The sequence below is a fragment of the Cyprinodon variegatus genome, unplaced genomic scaffold (assembly GCF_000732505.1).
Source record: "Cyprinodon variegatus isolate N-32 unplaced genomic scaffold, C_variegatus-1.0 Scaffold158, whole genome shotgun sequence".
In the NCBI taxonomy this organism is placed as follows: domain Eukaryota; kingdom Metazoa; phylum Chordata; class Actinopteri; order Cyprinodontiformes; family Cyprinodontidae; genus Cyprinodon; species Cyprinodon variegatus.
The window spans coordinates 1,031,046-1,051,750 of record NW_015150611.1 but is presented as its reverse complement, the minus strand read 5'-3'; the positions used below and the strand labels follow the sequence as shown (position 1 = coordinate 1,051,750).

General features: G+C 37.5%; 1 protein-coding gene across 1 annotated transcript in view; it reads right to left on the bottom strand.

Annotated features, from left to right (window-relative positions):
* Positions 1 to 4,926: 4,926 nt before the first annotated feature.
* gnas (GNAS complex locus) overlaps positions 4,927 to 20,705 on the bottom strand; it is a 37,420-nt gene continuing 21,641 nt past the window's right edge. The window contains exons 5-12 of the mRNA XM_015377782.1: positions 17,180 to 17,277; positions 11,177 to 11,231; positions 10,141 to 10,214; positions 9,876 to 9,934; positions 9,677 to 9,797; positions 9,408 to 9,538; positions 6,788 to 6,855; positions 4,927 to 6,685 (exon numbers count right to left, since the gene is read on the bottom strand). Of these exons, the coding sequence (XP_015233268.1) occupies positions 6,539 to 6,685; positions 6,788 to 6,855; positions 9,408 to 9,538; positions 9,677 to 9,797; positions 9,876 to 9,934; positions 10,141 to 10,214; positions 11,177 to 11,231; positions 17,180 to 17,277 (753 nt within the window). The 3' untranslated portion in view covers positions 4,927 to 6,538. The remainder of the gene's footprint in view (positions 6,686 to 6,787; positions 6,856 to 9,407; positions 9,539 to 9,676; positions 9,798 to 9,875; positions 9,935 to 10,140; positions 10,215 to 11,176; positions 11,232 to 17,179; positions 17,278 to 20,705) is intronic.

Below are 20,705 nucleotides of genomic sequence, written 5' to 3'. Positions count from 1 at the left end.
AGGACTTTTGAAAATTATAATTTTTGTTTCAATTTTTTCCACCTATCTTCCGTGTGTTTTATACTATATAAGTATGTGTGCCTTTTACGTTTTGGGTCTTAGCAAAGTTGTGTGGTTTTATAATGACAATAAATATTATTCAAATCTTGGTCATTAAATCCGACATAATAATTTTGGAAGCCATGTTTATATCACCTTTAAACATAAAATGCTCTATAATTTCCTGGTGGACACCTGGATTTACTTAATATTTGATAAAATGCAGTGGACCAACAGCCATAGAAGACACGGCTGTTTGGTAGACATTGAATTATGTGCCTCTCAACTGTCCATTGAACCAGTGAAGAAAAGTTAAGTCCTTTTCTATTTTGCTCTGAAAACAACTTCAGATTGAAGGAAGGCTGCAGGTATAATCTGTGCCCTGGATCGATCTGCATGGCTCTATAAGCAAGGACTACAGATGCAGGTGAGAATCTTCCCCAAACTCTTAAATCGGATTTGTTTTGCCACCCCCTCAAGGCTGTGGATAGCCCTTCAACATGTGCTTTTTGAACACAGGTTTTCCTTCCAGACAACTTTCTGTTAATATGCCTGGAGAACACTCAGCTTCTTTATTTAAAACCTTTGGTGGCTTCCTCTCGTGGTGAGAGTCAGTAATTGTTTGCTGATGTCAAGGTAGCACCATGAATGTGTTGGCCATAAAATATTTCTATATTTAAAATGTATTTTTCCTTTGTAATATCCTTTATTGTCCCACAATAGGTAGGTTTGGAAGTTAAGAATTGTCTTTTTTGTAATATATTTACATCCAAATCTACCAGGTATTTATGCAAAATTGTCTGTAATGATATTGTAAGACAGTGGCGGGCAGTGCATCTTCTTCATAGGCCTTCAGTGTGCACCCCTCAATCCTAAATCTTTATCTTAACCCCTTGATTTCTGAATCTAAATATAAATGTATTTAGGTATATAATAACAAACACTGTTAGAGACCAGTTCTCACATAAACAAGAGTTTGCCAAAGTTTCCTGTTCACTGAATGTATAATAACTTGCACTGAGGGGATGCACACGCTATCATGATAATACAAAGGGTTTGTTGTACAAGGGGTTCATATCACCACTTTCCCATTTTAATAAAAGAAATCGCCAACTATATTCAAATATGAAATGTAACAAGCTCAGGTATATCCAAGAAAAAGATTAGTGTGATAGTGAATACAGAGATCATTTAAGCAAGAGTCTCAGTTAAGTCCTTTTCTCTATAACAACAGCTCCGCCACAAATACAGCACCAGGAGCTGTTCAGATTCAACATGCAACTAATTACCAGATAAAATAGGGCATAAAGCATGAAAGTAAAATATATCACACCAACCATAGATGCTGACTATTTATAAACAAAATCCGTCCTTCTGTATTTGTGCAGGAATTCTTAGTATCTCTATTTAGAATCAGCCATTGAGGCCAGGAAAACTTTTAACAAAAGCTAATCTAAAATGCAGATTGTCACAAGCTTAATTGGCTGTAATCATCTTGCTCTAACTGACCAATCAGAGTACAAAAAATGTCAATGTTAGGGTGGGGCATCTAGCTGGCCCAGTAGCGCAAATCGGAAATCTGATTGGTTGAAGAAAATGTTCCTCACTAATATTGTTAGGTTAAGATCAGACAGCACTGCTGTTTATGAAGGCCCTGGGCAGATTTGTTTGACAATAGCAACGCATTGAAGATTAAATCTGATTGGACAAAAAAATATAGCGACTACATAAATGTTATGGCCAAGAGAAATGCAACAAAATTAAGAGAATTTATTATTTGCAATAAATCAGTACAGCTGGAAAGACAAAAATCCATGTTTGGTTTGTAAATGTAGGTTAGTGTTTCTGATTGATTTTATGCCAGCAGTGAAGGCCTTGAAGGCCCTGACCACTCACCACTGTTGCAAGAGTGAAGGCAATATTATGATTATTTCAAAATAAGAGCTTTTGTTAAACAACAGTTAAGAATTATTGATATACCATTCCATTCCATTTTCTTCCTCTTTATCCAGGGCCGGGTTGTAGAGGCAGCAGTCTATTGATGTACAATTTTTGACAAAAAATAATTCACTCTCTCAACCAAATAATATTAGCTAATTTATTCATACTTATTTTCTGAAAGTGTTTATTTTAAGCACTTTTGGTGAAACAGTGTTATTTGGCTACTATAGAGGCTTAATAGCGGCATAAAAAAGGCCTGTGTTGGAATCCCAAATTATAAATATGTTCTCTTCGGGTACTCTCTCTAAATCTGCCCTTGAGTCTGCTTGTGTATATGGTTGTTTATTCCAGGGATGTGAATCGTCTTTGGCTAGACTTTTGACAATAACATTTCTTGACGTCTTTTTGGTCCCAGCTAAAGAAAAATGGTTTCAGCTGTGATATTATTCCCGGCATAAATGCTTGTAACTTTTTGTAGAGGACTCCAGTTAAGATGCGTTGCTTTCCACTGCGAAGAATGGATCTTAGTGCAGTACTCCAGCAGCAGTATGGCAGATGTGATGCCTACGCAATCAACAGTGAGGGGAGAGGATACAATTTAATGTGAAAGGAAACACCTTACAGATACGAATAAATCAAGAACATCTCTCATATTTCTGAGTATCTTCATAGAAATACTTTTTTTTTTTTCTCGATTTAATCTAAAAACTGCTTCACACCCAAATTCCCTCCATGTTTGAACCAAATCATGTTGAGATTAGGACTCTGTGATATTTGAAAAGGTAGGCATTGAGGTTGTACTAGATTTGATAAAAAGATGAAAAAACATAAGTGATACCATCAATAATTTGATTCTTGTAGCTGGAGGTAAATCTGATCATTCTGTATTAGAGCAGCTGTGTTTATTTGGATCCTATGAAATTAGATAATTTACATTTTTTGCTTCAGCTGCTTGAGATAAAGATACACAACCCTTTTTGCATCAGGATGGATTTAATTTGTTATTAAATTTTAAAGTACACCGTGATATTTGTTTTTTACACTTTGGTTAACATCAGTGATTATTCTAATGAACTTTAGTTATTACAATAAACAGTTAAAAAAATCTGAATATTTACTTAATACTAATAAAAACGTTACGTACAGAAATATGCCCATTTATTGCACAGTATCTGCAATTAATGTTCCACACGTTCTCTTTGGGGTTTAAGTCTGGTCAGTTTGCTGCTCATTAAACCCTGTTGGTACAAAGTCCTGCTTAAAATGAAACGGAGAATCTCCATTAGGCTTCTCAGCTATTTGAAGGATGAAGTGCTCTCAACACTTCCTGAAAAATGCAGAGTTTGGCCTTTATTAAACTTAGTAGATTAAAATCCAAAACATCGTCTACGGAGACCTCCCATTGGACTTCAAGCATCTTGCCTACTCATCCTGCCTCTGGACATTTAATTTCCAAGTGAAAATGCAAAATTTTCAGACATAAACTAGACATTTTGTGGCTCACCTTTCTGGTGTGTCACTTCAATAGTCTTCCCTGTAACTGGAAACCACAGCATCTCCGATTTCTATGTGAAAAATCCCCAAATGTCAGTTTTATTTGGTCAAAGTGTTCTGAGAAATGTTCTAAGTTTAAACCACTATCATCAAAATGATGAATCGTTTTGTTTGGGTAAATTTTTTTTTAGAGTTAATCTTTTTCACCATCTGCACTTTTCCCCCAATGAAATGGTTCAAATATTAGTCAGCAAATTAATGATGCTATTGTTCATGAAAGTGTTTAGAATGAGTTTAAATGTTGGATTTCATGTTTATGGCAGCAAGAAACAAAAAACAAAAACATGGAAGCCACTGTCAAACACTTTATAAATACTGTTTTCTAAGAGTTATTATTGGGACTAAAGATTCTGTTTCTAAAGCAGCTGTATTTTCACAGTGTTGTGGTCCACAAGCGGAAGACTTCTGATCAGAGACATATTTTGCACTGGAAAAAATCTAAATCTAGAAGTCATTTTTTCTTCGAATAAGTGCATTTGTTGTTGAATTGACGAAATAAGAGACAATTAGACAATGCAACAAGACAATTTAGAGTTAAAATAAGAAACCACAATTGCATTGTCTTATTTTAAGAGTAAAAATACTCATTCTATTAGCAAACTATCTCATTTACCTACCCACATTAAGGGTAAATACACTTAATTTAAGACATTTTAACTTATTTCTAGCTCTTTTTTTTTTAGAGTGTGGAAACTGTTTGCTGATATCAGACTGTGGATCTGGAGAGAAAGTGTTTAGTAAACAGAATGTTTCTTTGGTTGTGGATTTAAAACATCCCTCCTAACTTATAAAAACTAATGGATAAGAGGAAACTTAAAAAAAATAAATAAAAAATCTTTATGTGAAAGGTGGGAATTTTCCTGTTGCCTGTATTTTTAGGAGAGGCCCCAAGATTTTGGACCGTTCCATCCATTTTCCGTCACGCTTATCCCAATCTCCAGCCGTCTACGGGCACGAGACGGGTTACACCCTAGACATGTCGCCAGTCCATCGCTGGGCAAGTTTTTTTTTGGACCCAAAATAAAAAACACATTACTTCTAGAGCTCCATGTTAGATAAATCAAATATAAGGGTGAGGATGCTATACAGGTTGTCAGCTTGGTAAGAATAAATGAAATCGATTTATTTTGTGATAATTTCTGGCTTTTTCTTGATTGCCTTTTTTCAGTACAAACATCTCTTCTTTAAGCGTTCCTCCTGTGCATCTTATGGAGAAAAAAAAAATTGCTTTGCAGAAGAAGAAATACAAAAGAAACCTGAACACAATTTCAGTTGAAAGGATTTAAGTTATAGCAATACGCACACTATCAAGTGTACAATTTGTCAAGGTTCATTTGATTCTAATAAAATACTTTTTTTAAACCCATATACATTTCTTATATCTATCTTTTGGGGGTATATGGATCCAAAAATAGACATTGAAATCATAATGAGAGAAAAGGGGTAGGGTGGGAAGGAGTGAAGGAGGGAAAAAAAGGAAAACAAAAAAAGCTACAGGTGGTTTTTCCCCATCATCTCTGAGAAGGGAAAACATGGACAGAGAGGGAGTTAGGGAGGATGGTGAGGAGTCAGGAGGATTGGCCAAGCTATACAGCGCAGTATGACACCCACTTTAGCTCATTACACACGTACAGTCGTGATCAAGGCACAGGGATCTTCTAAAAGTTAATTCTTTTTTTTTCTTCAATAAAGTACAAAATAATACATTTTACAGTCTGTACAAGAATAATAGTTCAGCAGTAAAGTAAAGACATACAGACAAAGCAGCAGGAGGTCAAGGGAGGAATGATGGGAGGGAGGGAGGGTTGCTTAACCACACAGATACATAAAGAAGAAAAAAGGGAGGGATTCTGGTTGGTGTCTGTTTCTCTAAAGTTCTGGGTTTTAACATCTCATTCTCATTTGAAACAAAAACACGTAGCTGAGGATGCTGATGGGAGGAGGCAGAGAGCAAGAAATAAATGTGTGGTTGGAAGGGAGTGAGGATGGAGAGTAAGCAAAACAGCAATAATGGGCACACGGGGCACAATGGCACAAAGTCTACACAGAAAAAAAAAAACAGCTGTGGAGACAGTAAAACAGGATGAGTTCTTGTTAATTTATACGGTACTCTACTACTGGATGACGCAGTCTGGTCTTTGATTCCACAAAAGTTGGCATTTTTAGATTTTTTTTTTTTTACTGAATACATTTTCCTTAGTTTGGCTCCACTGCCGTCGGATGAGGCAGAGTTGGGTGGCTTAACAGCTCAGGAGTCAATGCAGCCACTTCACCAACAACCCACCCATCAACACCCCACAAAGGTCCGCTAGTCTGAACTCGATCCCTCAAAGTCTCTCTGATGATAAATCAGCTGGGACCTCAACAAGCTGAGCAGCCTGAAGGCGGATGGGAGGATCCTGCTGTTCATGGCAGAGAGCAGACTCCATGCGCTGGACTCAAAGACGTCTGAGTGACCAGAAGGTTCGATGTAGATGGTTCAAGTCAGATCCTGAGCACAGTGCTTGTGTGTTGGTTGTTTTTATTCTGTCATTCTCCTTATTTATTTAGATACAGTGTTCTGCTCATCTATGGTGACACATTTGTCTTTTTGCAGTAAGTCAACAGTTCTCTGTTTTTAGCTCTCTTGGTTTTTTTCATCAACACAAATGTAACAAAATCTCTAAGCTGGGAAACTCAGTCAGGCCTGGGCCGCTGTCAGATGGGTGATGGAGGACAATACTTGATGTCAGAAAGGTGAGGAGCTTGGAATATGGCTGAAGGTGGAGATCTCAAGTCTTTATTTTCATTCTCTTTTCATTCACAGAAACCCCTTCATCAAATCCCTCATCACATGGGGACGTTGCATCAGGGGTAGCTCTGGGTTTAGGATGTGTGTAAGTGTGTGTACTTTGGCCTTTTCTTTGCTGCAGGCACTAGCACACATCCGTGGAAGAGGGGAGTTCAGAGACCCAGTGTTCAGCATCTTTTTCTGTAGTCTGTTCTTTTTTCAGAGGAAGTCCCATCACAACAGCTCGTACTGCCGCAGGTGCATCCGCTGGATGATGTCTCGACAGTCGTTGAAGACCCTGCGGATGTTTTCCGTGTCGACAGCGCAGGTGAAGTGAGGGTAACAGTAGTGCCTCCCATCTGCGCTTGCTGTGCTGATCCTCTGTAGAAAGAACAGGAAGAAAACAAAGTTGAGGGATTCTTTGCTCTCCACAGATGTGATGGCCATCATCTTTGTGGTGGCTTCTAAACTCGATGAACTTACCAAGAACTCGTCTCTAATGAAGTACTTTGCTCTTGTAACACGAGGATTCTCTCCAGGTTCCGGTGTCGCTGTCAGACCAAGAGATAAAACAGATTATCTAAGGAATGACGAAGCTTTGGGGGTATGTGAAAAAGGTTGTTAAAGGAAGAATATCTGCTTTGTTTCACGCTACATGTTTGTTCATATAGAAAGTGAAACTTGCAAAAATGGTGCCTGGTTTGTCTGCTTTTGCTCGCCTTGAAATTCACCTGGCCGGCGAAAGTTATCTAGGGTCCCTTTCAGGGGTACTTCTGCCTATCCGTGACCTGGTTCAGGGCCCTACTGTCCCGCAAAGGGGGACGAATCACCCAGACAACACAGGTTAGGTGAGACAGCATCCTGAAGCTCAAACAGGAGTAGCGGGAAATCCGTGCAAGAACACTGGTAAAGAAAAAACGGAACCCGGAGCAGGCTGTATGCTGTGTCACCCAATGGAACTATGGAACCACAGTGGAGAAGCCCGCTGGGGAAACATCACCTGCGGGGAAAGACTGCAGCTGGCTGGGACTAGCTAACTGTGGAGGAACAGAGGAGCACAGCGGCAGACCAATGAGTCCACTGGGAAGACAGAAAACTAAAGATGGAGTAGAGATTACGACTGCCTGGAGTAGAACAGTGGTATATCAGAGACGCTGGCCAGGGAGGCAGAGTTAAGAGAAGCTACGGCTGGCTGGAGCTAGGCTCCAGAGGCTAACTTTGGGAGATGAAAGGAGTGCCGATATGGATCAGCGAAGCTCGACCAGGCAGACACCGGTGGAGCTGGGGACAGAAGGCATCTGACTGCTCAGGAAGTAAGATGACAAAAAAGCCCTAAAAAGGGCTAAATTAAAACTGTTTTTTTTAAAAGCTGCCTTCAATCTTCTTAAGAGCATTCCCGCTTCAGCCTTTGTAAACAAATATTATCTACATCTTTAAAAAAAAAAAAAAAAAAAAAAAAGGCCTGTCTAAGATCCAGTCCCTGACTGGATTTCGTGAGATAAATGTAAACAAAATTTCAGATTTTTCTACTTCATTTGCAGGCGAGACAGAAATCAAAAGTTGCCACCTTCAACTAAATTTGCCACCTTCGCCTTGCCAGCTTCACTCAAGATCCGCCCTCTCATACAGATAACATGAGAATCCTTCCCTCCAACTGTGAAATTTGGGTTTGGTTTGAACGTATCTGAACTGTAGTAAACATTAATGTTAAAGGTATAATGGAGGATTTTCTTTTCCGGGTGGATGCTCAAAATAAGTGGTCCTCCTAATTGTCAGTCATTCTGGTGATATTTTTACGTAAGGCCGTCCTACGTGCTCGTCCCCATTTTCACTTACCGGTGGCGAGTCTGACATAGTGGAAAAATTGCAAATCTTCTTTTGTAAAGTAAGCTTGTATGAGTGATGCAAACAGCAACTTTAAAGGTATACTATGCAACCGGTGTTGATTTTCCAGCGAGGCTCCCCCCAGAGGGCGAAAGTAATAGTGCACTGTCATAAATATGCTGAGCTGTTCTCCTGGTTTTTGCGTCAAGCTGTTTTGAGCTTAGCAGACAGGCGAACGCAACGAATCACCATGTCTACTCCGTTAAGTGACTATTTTGTTCCAATTTTCGAGTTTGAAAATTTAGCATGTTTTCATACATTATTTGTTATGCATGTGTCTAAATAACAAAGATTGTAGTTAGCCAAGTTCTCGCCGTAAAGCAAGACCGACTCTCGCGATGCACGAGACTTCTGAGCCTGTGGGTGCGGGCCGAGGGCTCCTGCAATTGCAAGTACGGTATTTCCCCTACAGACCACCAGGGGCGGCCGAGAAAACCTTTGTTCGACCTGAAATGACTCATTTAATCATCCAAAACATTATGGAACACATTAATTAACTGAAAAATGTTGTATAGTATGCCTTTAAAACAAAGCGTGCACGAGGAGAGATGGGCTTGTCCATGCTCTCGCACACCTTTAATAGGCGTTCCGTCTCGGGAGCGGGTACAGTATGCATGTGCATTTTTTTTTTTTTTTGAAGAGGGTGGGTCATTTAAAAAATCTGACAAAATCCTCCACAATATCTTTAAGCTGCAAACTAAACTTCTATGCATTTTCTTACATGCAAAATCTTTTACATTCCCAAATCCAAATTCACTTTTTTTCTCCTGACAGTTTGAAAAACTTTCCTGTCAAGCAACAGAGCAAGAAAATTCAGGTACTTGTTTTAATTGGTTCTTGTTCTGCGGCTTTTAACTCTTTGGCAACCATACCAACTTTAATAATGAACCTTTGAAATCTAAACCCAACTGTATGTTATTTAAGGTACAGAGCATAATCTGGTATCTCTGTTGAATGTCAATGCTTTAGCATCTAAATTGGAGCCAGTTTAAAAAGCCTGATCTTGGAGAATTTAGGTGCCAAAGTAACAAAGTAATGACTTGACGATTATCAGTAAGTTTGTATTGATCTGTTTATTATGTCAGTAACTTAAAAAATAAAATGATGAGTTGAAAAACCGATGCACTGATCTAACAAATCAAAGGAACGCACCTAGATAAAAATCTACACACAAAAATAACACCGGTGATCTCAGAGATTCAGATATCTGACCACTTACCATCATCAGGTGTGGTGTAGCGAGCAAATTCAGGGAAGTATTCCTCAATTTTAGATTTCCCTGCTAGAACTTTCTCTGCCAGCAGGTCTTGTTTATTTAGGAACAAAATGACAGAAATGGTCCGCAGCCACCTGAAAGCAAAGACGCAAAATTATTATCTAGAGAAAAATACTAAGGTCAAACAGCTGTCCTGTGACAGCTTGTGATCTTTGTCTCATTGCTCTAAAGTCCACAGTGGGTACAGATGTGCTGGTGCCAACCATCTCTACCTGTTGTTCCAGATGTTCTTGAAGAGGTTGAGGGCCTCCTGTAATCGGTTGGTCTGATTGTCCTCTCTGATCACCATGTTGTAGCTGCTACTGGCCACCACAAAGATGATGGCCGTCACATCTGTGGAGAGCAAACCAACGGTCACAATCACACACCAGCACGGAGAAAATAAAGCTGAGAGGAGGGAGAAAAGTTTACCATTAAAGCACTGAATCCATTTCCTGCGTTCATCTCTCTGACCTCCAACATCAAACATGCTGTGAGGATCAAACAAGAACATCTGGGCTTTAAAAACAGGTGCAACACTGCCACCAAGTGGAGAAGGCTGTCTTAGTGTTTATTGGTTGATTATTTTCTGTGTTTATGTCCCGATGTTCACTGTTGTAATCTAACAAAGCTTCATTACAGACAAACCCAGACCTACATATACCACTATACTAATACTACTAATACTTTTACTTACTGGAAATTGACTTTGTCTACTTGGAATCTCGTTTCAAAGATCCCTGAAGTCAAAACTCGGCACCGAAGCAAATCCTGAAAAAAACAAAACAAACCAAAATCTGTAAGGGATGTTAACCTAAACACTGGAATTTTTTTTTTTTTTAGTCCAAACTGACTTTATTGACTGATTTGTAAAAAAAAGTAACTATGGTGCCCAAAGCAATAAACAGGAAATTAACAAAAACTACAATAAAAACAGACAACAGCACTTTTATGGAACTTTAAACCGCCTTTTAATGTTGTACAAAAATATATTCTAACAAAAAAATTATCTACAAGGAACCCTTAATCATTTTCTGATTGTTCCCTTATGTTCCTAACAGAGCACTTTGCTCTCACACTAGATGTTCATCCATTTCCCATTTCAGTAGAAGTTACACCAGGCCCGCTGCCTCTGTTTATATCTCTATGTGAGCAAGATGCAATGTTTTCATGTTTGCTTTTTCTTGAACATAGAAAGTTCTTCAAGGCAAGAACCACTATTTTGCTTCTCCTACCCACACTCGGTCCCACAGACAGTCTGTGGGGCGTGCTGTCATGCAGCTTTGAGATGCTTTAACACTCCTTGAAGGAAATCTGATTCAGGGGTCTTGGACCAGGCCTACCTGGCCTTGAGGACTAGAGTTTGACAAACCTGGATGGTTCCTTCCTGTCAAAAACGATTCCTTTGATTCCAATGTCGGTTCATGGACACTTATTACAGGCGATTGGTGCAAACTTAATCTCATGTAACCAACTTTCTCACCGATTACTGGTTCATAACAGTAATGTTTTTTAATTTTTTATCACTATAAACCTACCATGACAGCTGTGTATTTTAACACAGACCAAACTGAATGTCAATCTGTATTTATGATTGGGCTGATCTGCTTCTTTTACAACTTAGCATAAGAAGTGATTTGTTGAATGATGCTATATAATTTGACTAAACTGACAGATTTAAATTAGATAGCTGCCGTAGCTTGGAATCCCTGGAAGTGTAAATATTAACCCACCTGATCCGTTGGGGAATAATCACTCTGTTTCACAATGTCGATCTTGTCCAGAAAGCTGAAAACAGAAAAACCAGATTTATTTATACTGAGAAAGCATGTTCTGACTTAACTTCAAGCTCAAATGTTTAGACATGAAAATATGGCAGATCATGAGATGACATTTATCTTAATCCTGGGGTAAATAATTCTGAATGATTTGATTCTAGATATTTGAAAATGACTACCGGTATATCTTAAAGTGTCATTTTATGCATTGATGAAAACTGCAGTTAATCTTTATGTAAGGTAGGCAATATACTTGGGATATCCATTTCATTGTATTTTTTCTTATGAAAGTCTTTAAAAACTGTTGAATCTCTGTGACTGCTACACTTTTTTGGTCTACACCTTTTTGTCCAACATCCTACCAAAAAATAGGCTTTAAGTATTTGTACTACTTTGTTTTAAAATCCCTTTAGAATTTCAACTTTTATAAAGTCTTTCAAATACTCTTAATTGTATGTATTTGGATGAATTACATGGGGAAAAAATGTAAAAAAAAAAAAAAAAGCACCTGTTAAAAACTACATTTCAGGCTGGTTTTGATAAAAATGTAGAGATTTAAAGGATATTTGTTATTTATGGCCCATGATCATGATTCTGATCAAAATTTAGTTAATTCAAATTTTTTTAATGGTATGTATGTTATCTTTTAAGTTTTTTGTGTTTAAGGGAAGCAGGTGGAGCATAAGGTGAAGGAAATCCAGACAGTGACGTGTATTAGATGCCATTTAGTAGATGTCACTGTTGGCCAGTCGTTTGGCCTGACAAAAAACATATGTCACACTTGTGTTCTGGATTAGTCATTTAATCTAAATTAATACAGTATTTTCTGGACTATAGAGCACAACCACTATAAGCCACACCCACAAAGTTTTATTTAAAAACTGGAAATGTACACGTATAAGCCACAACGAGCTATAGGCGGCTGATATCTACTGAAGTGTCCCCACCAAACCTGTACGTGTTATATCACTTCTCTCTGCTGGAAATTAGATCCTACGGTATAACCGGGAGATTACTTTTTTGGCTTTGGGTTTAAATATGAATCTAATCTTTTTGAGTTTTCTTTTTTCCTTTCATCTTAATCTTATGTTATATAGTGCGTAACCTAAAGGAAGAAACAACTAAAATGCAGATAAACATGGTTCAATCATATTTTGCCGGACTACTCTGAGCATGTCCGACGAAGTCGGAAAGGCAGTTTAACATAGAAAATTTAAAAAGCATCAAATTTTCTCAGAACAGTAATAAAAAATGTTTTAAAGATTAGCATTAGCGTTCTTTAGTGATTTAATGATAGAAGTACTTTTAGTACCATGATCATTTAATTTATGATGACCTGGATAAATATCTGCTTGCACATGCACAAATGAGCCGATGATACGGATCGTGCTTCCAGTGCGGATCGGGTAGTGACACTCCCCTTTTGTTTCCAACTTTAACTTTCACCCCTGGCCATTAAAGAAAACTACACAGAAATGCTGCACCTTTACCTAAGCTACATGGTTCAAAGGGTAGGAAAAAGTAGCAGCTTATAGTCAGGAAAATATGGTAAAACGGTAATAAATAGTCAGAAGTCATCCTTAGGGGCAGCTGAACATGACGGCAAAGAAGGCGTGGAGGCTTGAACCAGTCTAGTTAATTTGATCGATTTTGGTTCTGCAAACCCTTCAGTGTTTCAAGTTGCCTTTTACAGTATTAATGTTGTTTTAAAAGAAACTTCAAGAGGTAAGCAATCAATTTGCTCGGCTAATATCCGTGTGCTCCTGACTGAATCCAACTTCTGTTAGGTTGATCATGGGTTCCGATACAGGAGCTTTTGCAGCATTGGATAAGGACGGTAAATGAATGAAAAATATGGATTTTGGAAAAAGGGCTGTGGTAGCAGGAAAGGCAGAATGAAATTTCAGTTGTCTTTGACTGACATTATGGAGCAGATTTCAAAAATAGCTCCCTGCCACCTTGGCTTGCAGCGCCATACCCATGGAGACCCAACTACAGGAGCTATTAATAGTCTATCAGCTCCCAATCTCATGCTGCTGGTGCTGCTCCAGAAAAAAAAGACAGACGAATGAAGAGACTGAAGGTGGAGGAGGAGCAACAGGAAAATAAGAGCAGGATGGGGATCAGTTTGTGTTTTTGAAAAATGGGAGGGAACAAAACTATGGACTGTACTATCTCATGAGGGGGGAGGCATGGGGGAATTTATTCCAATAAAATTCTTATTTTTATGTGGTATAATGCAGGAATATGATGCATCTTAAAGTGAAGATGAATTTATCGCCTCTAAGAGGCAGTTGAGGTGGTAAGCTGGGGGTCTTGAACTCAGCAGCAAAGGTATCCTTCTTAAACACTGCCCCCCCCCTCTGGGAAACATCCTCTTATCTGTGGATGACTCAGTCTCAGCCATGTTTGCTTCAAAACAAAAAAATCTGCTGCAGTTATACCACTCTGCTACACCAGGAGAATCAGATTTCCATTGCTGAACAACTAAAGGGAAATAATCAGCAGCAAGGAAATTTATTAAAATGTATTTTCCATTCAGAGCATTTTTACCGACCATGAATTTTCATCTTAAAAGCATTGTTTGTTTTTCTTAAGACATTTTTATACAGCTTGAACCCCATTTTTGCTCAGATTTGTTTATTTTTTTAACCAAATGTCTGTATACTCTTCTCAATGGCCTGTCAATTATCTAACTACTTCATAACTATTTTAATAGTTCATTAATACGATTCATTATTTCAAGCTGAAGTAAATGTCTGTTTAAGGATTTTGCCTCCTGCTGCTCTAGAGGAAACAAAAAGCCTTCTAGCTGCTTCTCTGACTAATGTCCCCCCTCCCCAGCCTGTTGCTTTAGATGAAAGCTTAGGTCTTGGTAGTTTCCCAGTGTTGATATTTCTGAATAATAAACCAGTTTTTTCTGACATTTTTGAATAACATTGTATAACTCTGATTTTAACTGTAACACAGTTGTTGTTCGCCTTTTGTGTTTCTTGGTCTTTATCAAGCAGTTTGTTCTTAATGTTGTCCAACTAACCTCTGAGGCCTTGGCAGGACATCTGGTCCCATCGTCAGATTAAATTACACACAAAGAGATTCCAGATATTAGGTGAAAACTGAAGGGAAGTGGTTGGCCTGGAATGGATTATGGGTAAATCAACCCCTGTTTACATTGCAACTATAGATTAAAACTGAACTTGTCTTTTGTATTTAACCCATCCTGTTTTTTAACACCTCCAGATTTACATTTGTAGTCAGTTGAATCACGTATCAAGCTCCTTCTGCTCCAGAAACATGGATGACTGTTTTGTTCTGCTGTCAGCATACATGGGATTAGTCGTGATCCAGAAATTTGACATTTATTAAAGTTTCCATTAGATACTACTAATGATCTTTAAGCTCCATGTAAAAAAAATTAAAAACAGCATTAAAATGAGAAAATGTCTTTATTAGTTCCACATTAAATCTAAAAGTTTCTGTTGGATATAACTGGCAGGTTTATCATGAGGTCTTCAGAGCGACACGGCACACCACTAACTGTGCAAAGCAGGGTCACAGCTGTCCCAACATAGGATTTGACACTGGTCAAAAGCTCAGAGAGGAACAGCAAATTACAGAACCTTTCATAACTAGCTCATGAAATAGAAAGAAAGTCTATTTTGGTTCACTTGAAGTATTTCTATGGTAAGACATAAAGAAAATACAAAACTCAGATTCCTCTGAGATGCATCAAGCCTCTACAGCTGTTAGAGAAAATAAATTTATGAAATACGATCTTAGGTTTAAGCTCAGAAAAATGAAGGTGCAGCAATACATCACAGCAGCTTTATGACAGACCAAGTTATTTCAGGTTATTTAATCCGCTGTTTATATAGCTCAAGATTAGCCACAGTAATTGATTCCAAGATGCGTCACAACTTGACTCACTCTCACATTAAATGGGATAATTTTACTTTCTTTACGGTAACCGACTGAAGAAGTGAGTCAGCACAGGGAGTCTGGTCTCCGTGATTAGATTAGTCGTTAAAATCAAAACGGCTGAGTTGGGTTAAAGTGAGCCAGCAATCTCTGCAGACCACTATTCTAAAAGAATCATTTAAAAATCACTAAATCAATAGTTTACAGACAGCTGTGGATATTCGACAGTTAGATGAGCATGATTGTCGATGTGGGAAATAAAACATTGCCCCTAATAGAAATCTATTACTAAGTGCCTGAGAGTCTTGAGCTATAAGAAACACATTTAATCAAAATCCTCAGTAACTAACCATCTGGTTGCAACGCCTTCTATTTAAAATCATCATCATTATGAAGTTCTAAGGGTCATTTCAAATCCTAATGAAAAACACGGAAGTTTGACATGAGTGATGAAAAGTTTGTGGGGTAGGAAGACATTTATTTTCGGAATAGAAAAAACCCTCATATGTTACAGGGTTTATAGTTTATACAGGAATGAGTGACTCTAATTTAATGATTTTTAATGCTCTTAGAAATAATTTTAATGCCATCAACAAGTACCCATGGCTGTATGTATATATATAGAAAACCACAACAAATTCCTCCGTCATCTTTCCTGTCGACAGGCTGCTGCCATGTCCCGAATTCCTAATTTTCCAGCCATTTTTGTTGTTTGTCTTTTCTGAAAATACGGCTTTGAGATCAACAGGAGGCAGTTCCGTGCAAACACGGAACCGGTTACATCTGATATATCTGACAAATTTGTTTTTATAAATGTATTTTTTTTTTTCCTTTTTCTTTTTTTTACCTCAAAGCAAACATGTGCTGATAACTCCATTAAATATGAGATACCAGTAGGAGGTCAATCTGAGTTATTCTGACTTATTAAATTCTCATAATCTGACATCTTTTAATTATTTCTTACATTTTATCGAATATATTTTTAGCATCTTATGATAATTCATCTTCATAATCAATTTAATTTCGTGAAGCTAATTACAGCAAAACAGACACAGAAACAATCAGAGCAGCTGTGTGCAGTCCTGTCCCTTCATCTCCTCCCAAGCGTATCTATACTTTGTAGAAGGGCTTGGAAAATACCTGTTACTTCAGATCATGTCTGATAACTGGAAGAAACATCTAAACATTAGAGAAAAAACCTAAGTAATCCGTTGAATCCCCCCCTTATGTCTGATCACACCTGTGTCAGAGCTTCATATATTTAAATCATTTGTGGTAAAATCGATCTGTAATAAATACCTAAAAAAGCAAACCATCCAGTCCAGGTGAGGCAGGCAGGCTGAACTTATATGTGACAAACCAGAATTATAAAGTCCTCTCCTTTTCTTTAAAATAGCTTAACTTGAAGATACCTTTATCGAACTTTAGACTTTCTTTAAATATTAATATTCAGTCAGGTTGTATTTCAGTGATAAATGACTTAAGGATGAACCTTAAAGCTATTGGATACGGAAAGATGCCAAAAATCAAGAATCAATTGTCTGCACCGCCAATATTTTGTAAAAAAACAAATATACATTTTTGTTTCTGTAAATTAAAACCTTGAGAATCTTTATGTTGAGTCATCAGTTAAAACTGTGAAGTTTCCTTTTTTTTTTTTTTTAATCTCTGCATGTTAGGAAAGGACATTACAAATTACATTTTAATTTATATACTGCAGTAGTGTCAGCAGTTATTGATGCCACAGTTTGAAGGCAAAACTTGTTTATGCACAGAGCAGATTTCAGTAGAAAGACCATTCAAAGTGCTGTACATAAAAAGGACAAAACAAAAAAAAATTTTTTTTAATAAAGTAACATAAAAATAATTACATAAAAAAATGATTGATAAGAACATAATTTTACACAGAACTTTAATAATTAGAGGCTACTCCATGTTTTAATTTTGATTTAAAACAAGTTAAGGTTTCAGCACTTCTTTTTGGGAGTTTATTCTAGATCGGTAAAACATAAAAACTAAAATCTGCTCAAAGTTACTCACTATTGTGCACAGTCGATTAGCTGATACTCATTGGATCTCTCGAAGCACGCACGGACCCCATCATCCTGCCACAACTTCTTTGCGTTGTCATAAAACTCCTGGGGAGAGAAAAAAAAAAAAAAAAAACACTAAATGAGAATTTAAAATGTTTATTTGCACCCGTAGAGCAGATTTACTTGGATGACCTGCTCCACTGAAAATTGATCAAATCCCTTTGAAAATGAAGTTGGTGAGTTTTACGTTGGCTTAATCCAAGCTCACTAATAGATGGGTCATCTACATCGAAGACAGAAAAGCTTCCCGTTTTAGAGCGTCATGTTATGGCAGAGCTTCATGTTTACTTTTTAGTCCAAATTTGACAGATATGAAAGGAGACAGAAAAAGTGACAAGGTTGTCTGTTGTCCATGACGTGTGACTGAGATCAGCGGGTGCACAGCGTCTTTGTTGACACCACACGACATGTAAGTTGTGCCTGGGCGACACCCGTGTCAAGCCCGGGAGGGTAAATAGTGGTGGAGGGTAAATAAAACACCTTACAACTCTTGGACTTACTGAAAAAAAAAAGCATCAAACAAGCACGTTGCTTTTCTTTTTTTTTTTTTTTCAGCACTGGATGAGCAACAAGAAACTGAGACCATCAACAATATAACTGCAAAACCAACTAGAATATATGCTGCATCATCTACATATGTTCATGTTTAATAAACTGAAATACATTATGTTGCATCAAATGTACCTTTTAAATAACCTTTAAGCAGGCATTTAGCCCGCATTTCTGTATTAAAATTTCCTTTTTTTATTGGTTTGATGTCATATTCTAATCTTAAACATCTGACTTTCATTATCATCATTTTTGGTAACAGAAATAAAGGGTTAAAAACACCTATCTTCCATTGAGTGAATTAAGTTACTAAATGAAAATATTCAACAACAAAAAAAGGAAGGAGTGAAATTACTTGTTTTTTATTTCCTTATGAAACAATACTTCTTTAGCTCTTAATACAAAATATCCTTTTTTAAATGAGTTGACCCTCCTCATTTTTAGGTGAACTGACGTGTTGGAGTGAGGATGACAGAGATTATCTTGAGCCATAAACTGGATGCAGGTGATTGTCGCTTTCTGCTCATCCAGGAATGAATTCTGCAAAATCATTGATCAGAGATTATCTGCAGAGTTTAGACAGGAAATTATTTAATCAATGTGTCTGAATTATTTCATTAAAGTTAATCTGTTAAAGCTTTGAGATAATTCATCTGAACTGTATACATAAACCGATAATCTGTTAATCTGAGGTGTTTTTTATTACCTCAACACAATTTCTCATTGAGGAAGAAAGGAAATCAAATTTTCATCAATGCTTTGCAAATGTTCTTTTTCCATATAGGAAACTTTTTGAATTCAGTTTTCTTGGCCTTCCAAAGGATTCAACCTCTAAATAAAAACAAAACACCAACATTCTACTTTAACAATGGGAGACAAACTTCTTAGTTTAATTCAAATGAGGTTAAACGATTCGATGGTTTAACTGTGGTTTTTTTTGTTATAAATACACCAAGTATGTCAAAAACTTTAGTAATTTAAGAGAGTGCTACATCTACAAGAATAAAGCAAACTAAAGTCCAGTTCCTGTATTATTTCCTCTTGGGGAAAAAAGGCATTACATCACAAATTCAAAATATGCGTCTGTAAGAGAAAATAATTACATTAGAAAAGATTAGATCTCTAATCACACAATTTCTTTGAAAAAACAAAACAAAGGAAACACTTAATGACTGATATTAGAGAGGTTAAAATCCCAATAAAACATGCTAGAAGACGTTAACGCCATAGCAGAGTCTCAATCTGCCTCTGAAAAGAGTCATTATGTAAATGTTATATTAGGCAATTCCCCCCATATATTAAATACACCTTATAAAATCTAGTAATGGGGGTGTAGAGGAAAGTAGTTGACAAATCTGACAGAAATCCAGAGAGCGAGTGGAAGAGCTGCTGATTGAAAGAATCTGAGTAAACCTTACAGCCTTAATCTGAGGGTAATTAGTATTGTATTTGTATTATTCTTTGATTCCAAAATGAAGAACACATCAGGAAGTTGCTTCCAACTAAAGCAGAGGTGTTAAACTGCAGAGTCTTCAATGAAATTCATATGAAGAAAATGGCAAAATCAAAAGTAAAATACCAGCCCTGTTTTCTGTTTGAGTGTTTGTATTTTTCTGTTTAGCAACTAAGGTTTTCGTTTTGAAGAAAAGCATTTGTTAAAAAGTCAAAAAGAAAATACACTGAAATCATAAGTTGGTAATTATTGGTGGATTCAGAATTAACATTGCTAATGTTCTAATAGCCTTTCTCCTCCAGGGGCAATAATACAGTTTATTCAGCTGTTTGGACATAGATGAAGGCCTGCCGACAACACAAGTCACAGGCAGTGATGGAAGAATTAAAATAACAGATGAGAAAGTGGAGACTGAGAAATAAGGATTGAAACTCCCCTAATTTGTCAAATTGTAAATCAAATTAATTGCCCTGCCAGTCTCTAAAACACACAGTCATCTACGTGGGAGTGATGGCCTAGTAGGTAGGGGCATAAAGCTTGGAATCCTGAGGTTCTGAGTTCGAGCCACTTAGCCACTGCCACTCTGGGTCTCTGAGCATGACCATGACCCTTAACCCCACACTGCTGCGATCGCAGCCGACTGCTCCCCAAGGGGATGGGTTAAATGCAGAGGTATATTTCTCCAATTAAAGATCAATAAAGTTCAATTCAAAATGTTTTAGCACAGTTTTAACAGTACAGATACCCTAGAAAAATAAAATATGCATATTTTCTGATCATTAAAGATATTTTGCCTAATATGAAAATCAGGTACACACTTCCACATGATCAGATCCGGATTAGAGGCCCTACCTGAAGCTAAATTCCTTCTAAATGCATAATCTGATGCACACCATGCATCCATGGTGCCACATAATCCCACCTCTTCACATACTGACCAATCCCTTTGCACCAAGCGGAACTCTGATCAAATCTAAACATTTCCTTCCATAGCTTCACCACTCCACTAAGACTAAGGCCATTTCTCAATATTGTGTACTTGTGCGTTCTCATGTGCTCGTCAAACTTCATCAACCTCAGCCCTAGTACTGTTCCAATTCACAAGAACAGCAGGCCGAGAACAGACAAGAGTCCTCGGATGTTGTTCTAGCCCCGCCCTCTTTATCAAGTATGCATCAGAGCAGACTTGTCCGTTCTTGAGATTGACAGCTGTCCCAGCATGCACTGCGGCGGCAGCAGCAGCTTTCAATGGAGCGCTCCACTGGAAGTTAAAAGCTCTTTTTTTTGTTGCCGTTTTTCAATAAAAGTATGTTTTAAAATAATTTGAGGCGAGAATATTATACTTTAAAGCTTCACTATGTGGTCCATTTACTGATTGAATGTGTAATTAAAAAAACAATTTCCGAAGTTGAGAGGACCGCTGGAACCAGTGGAGGTCCGAGGCTAACGACAGCCAGGGCTACCCGCAGCC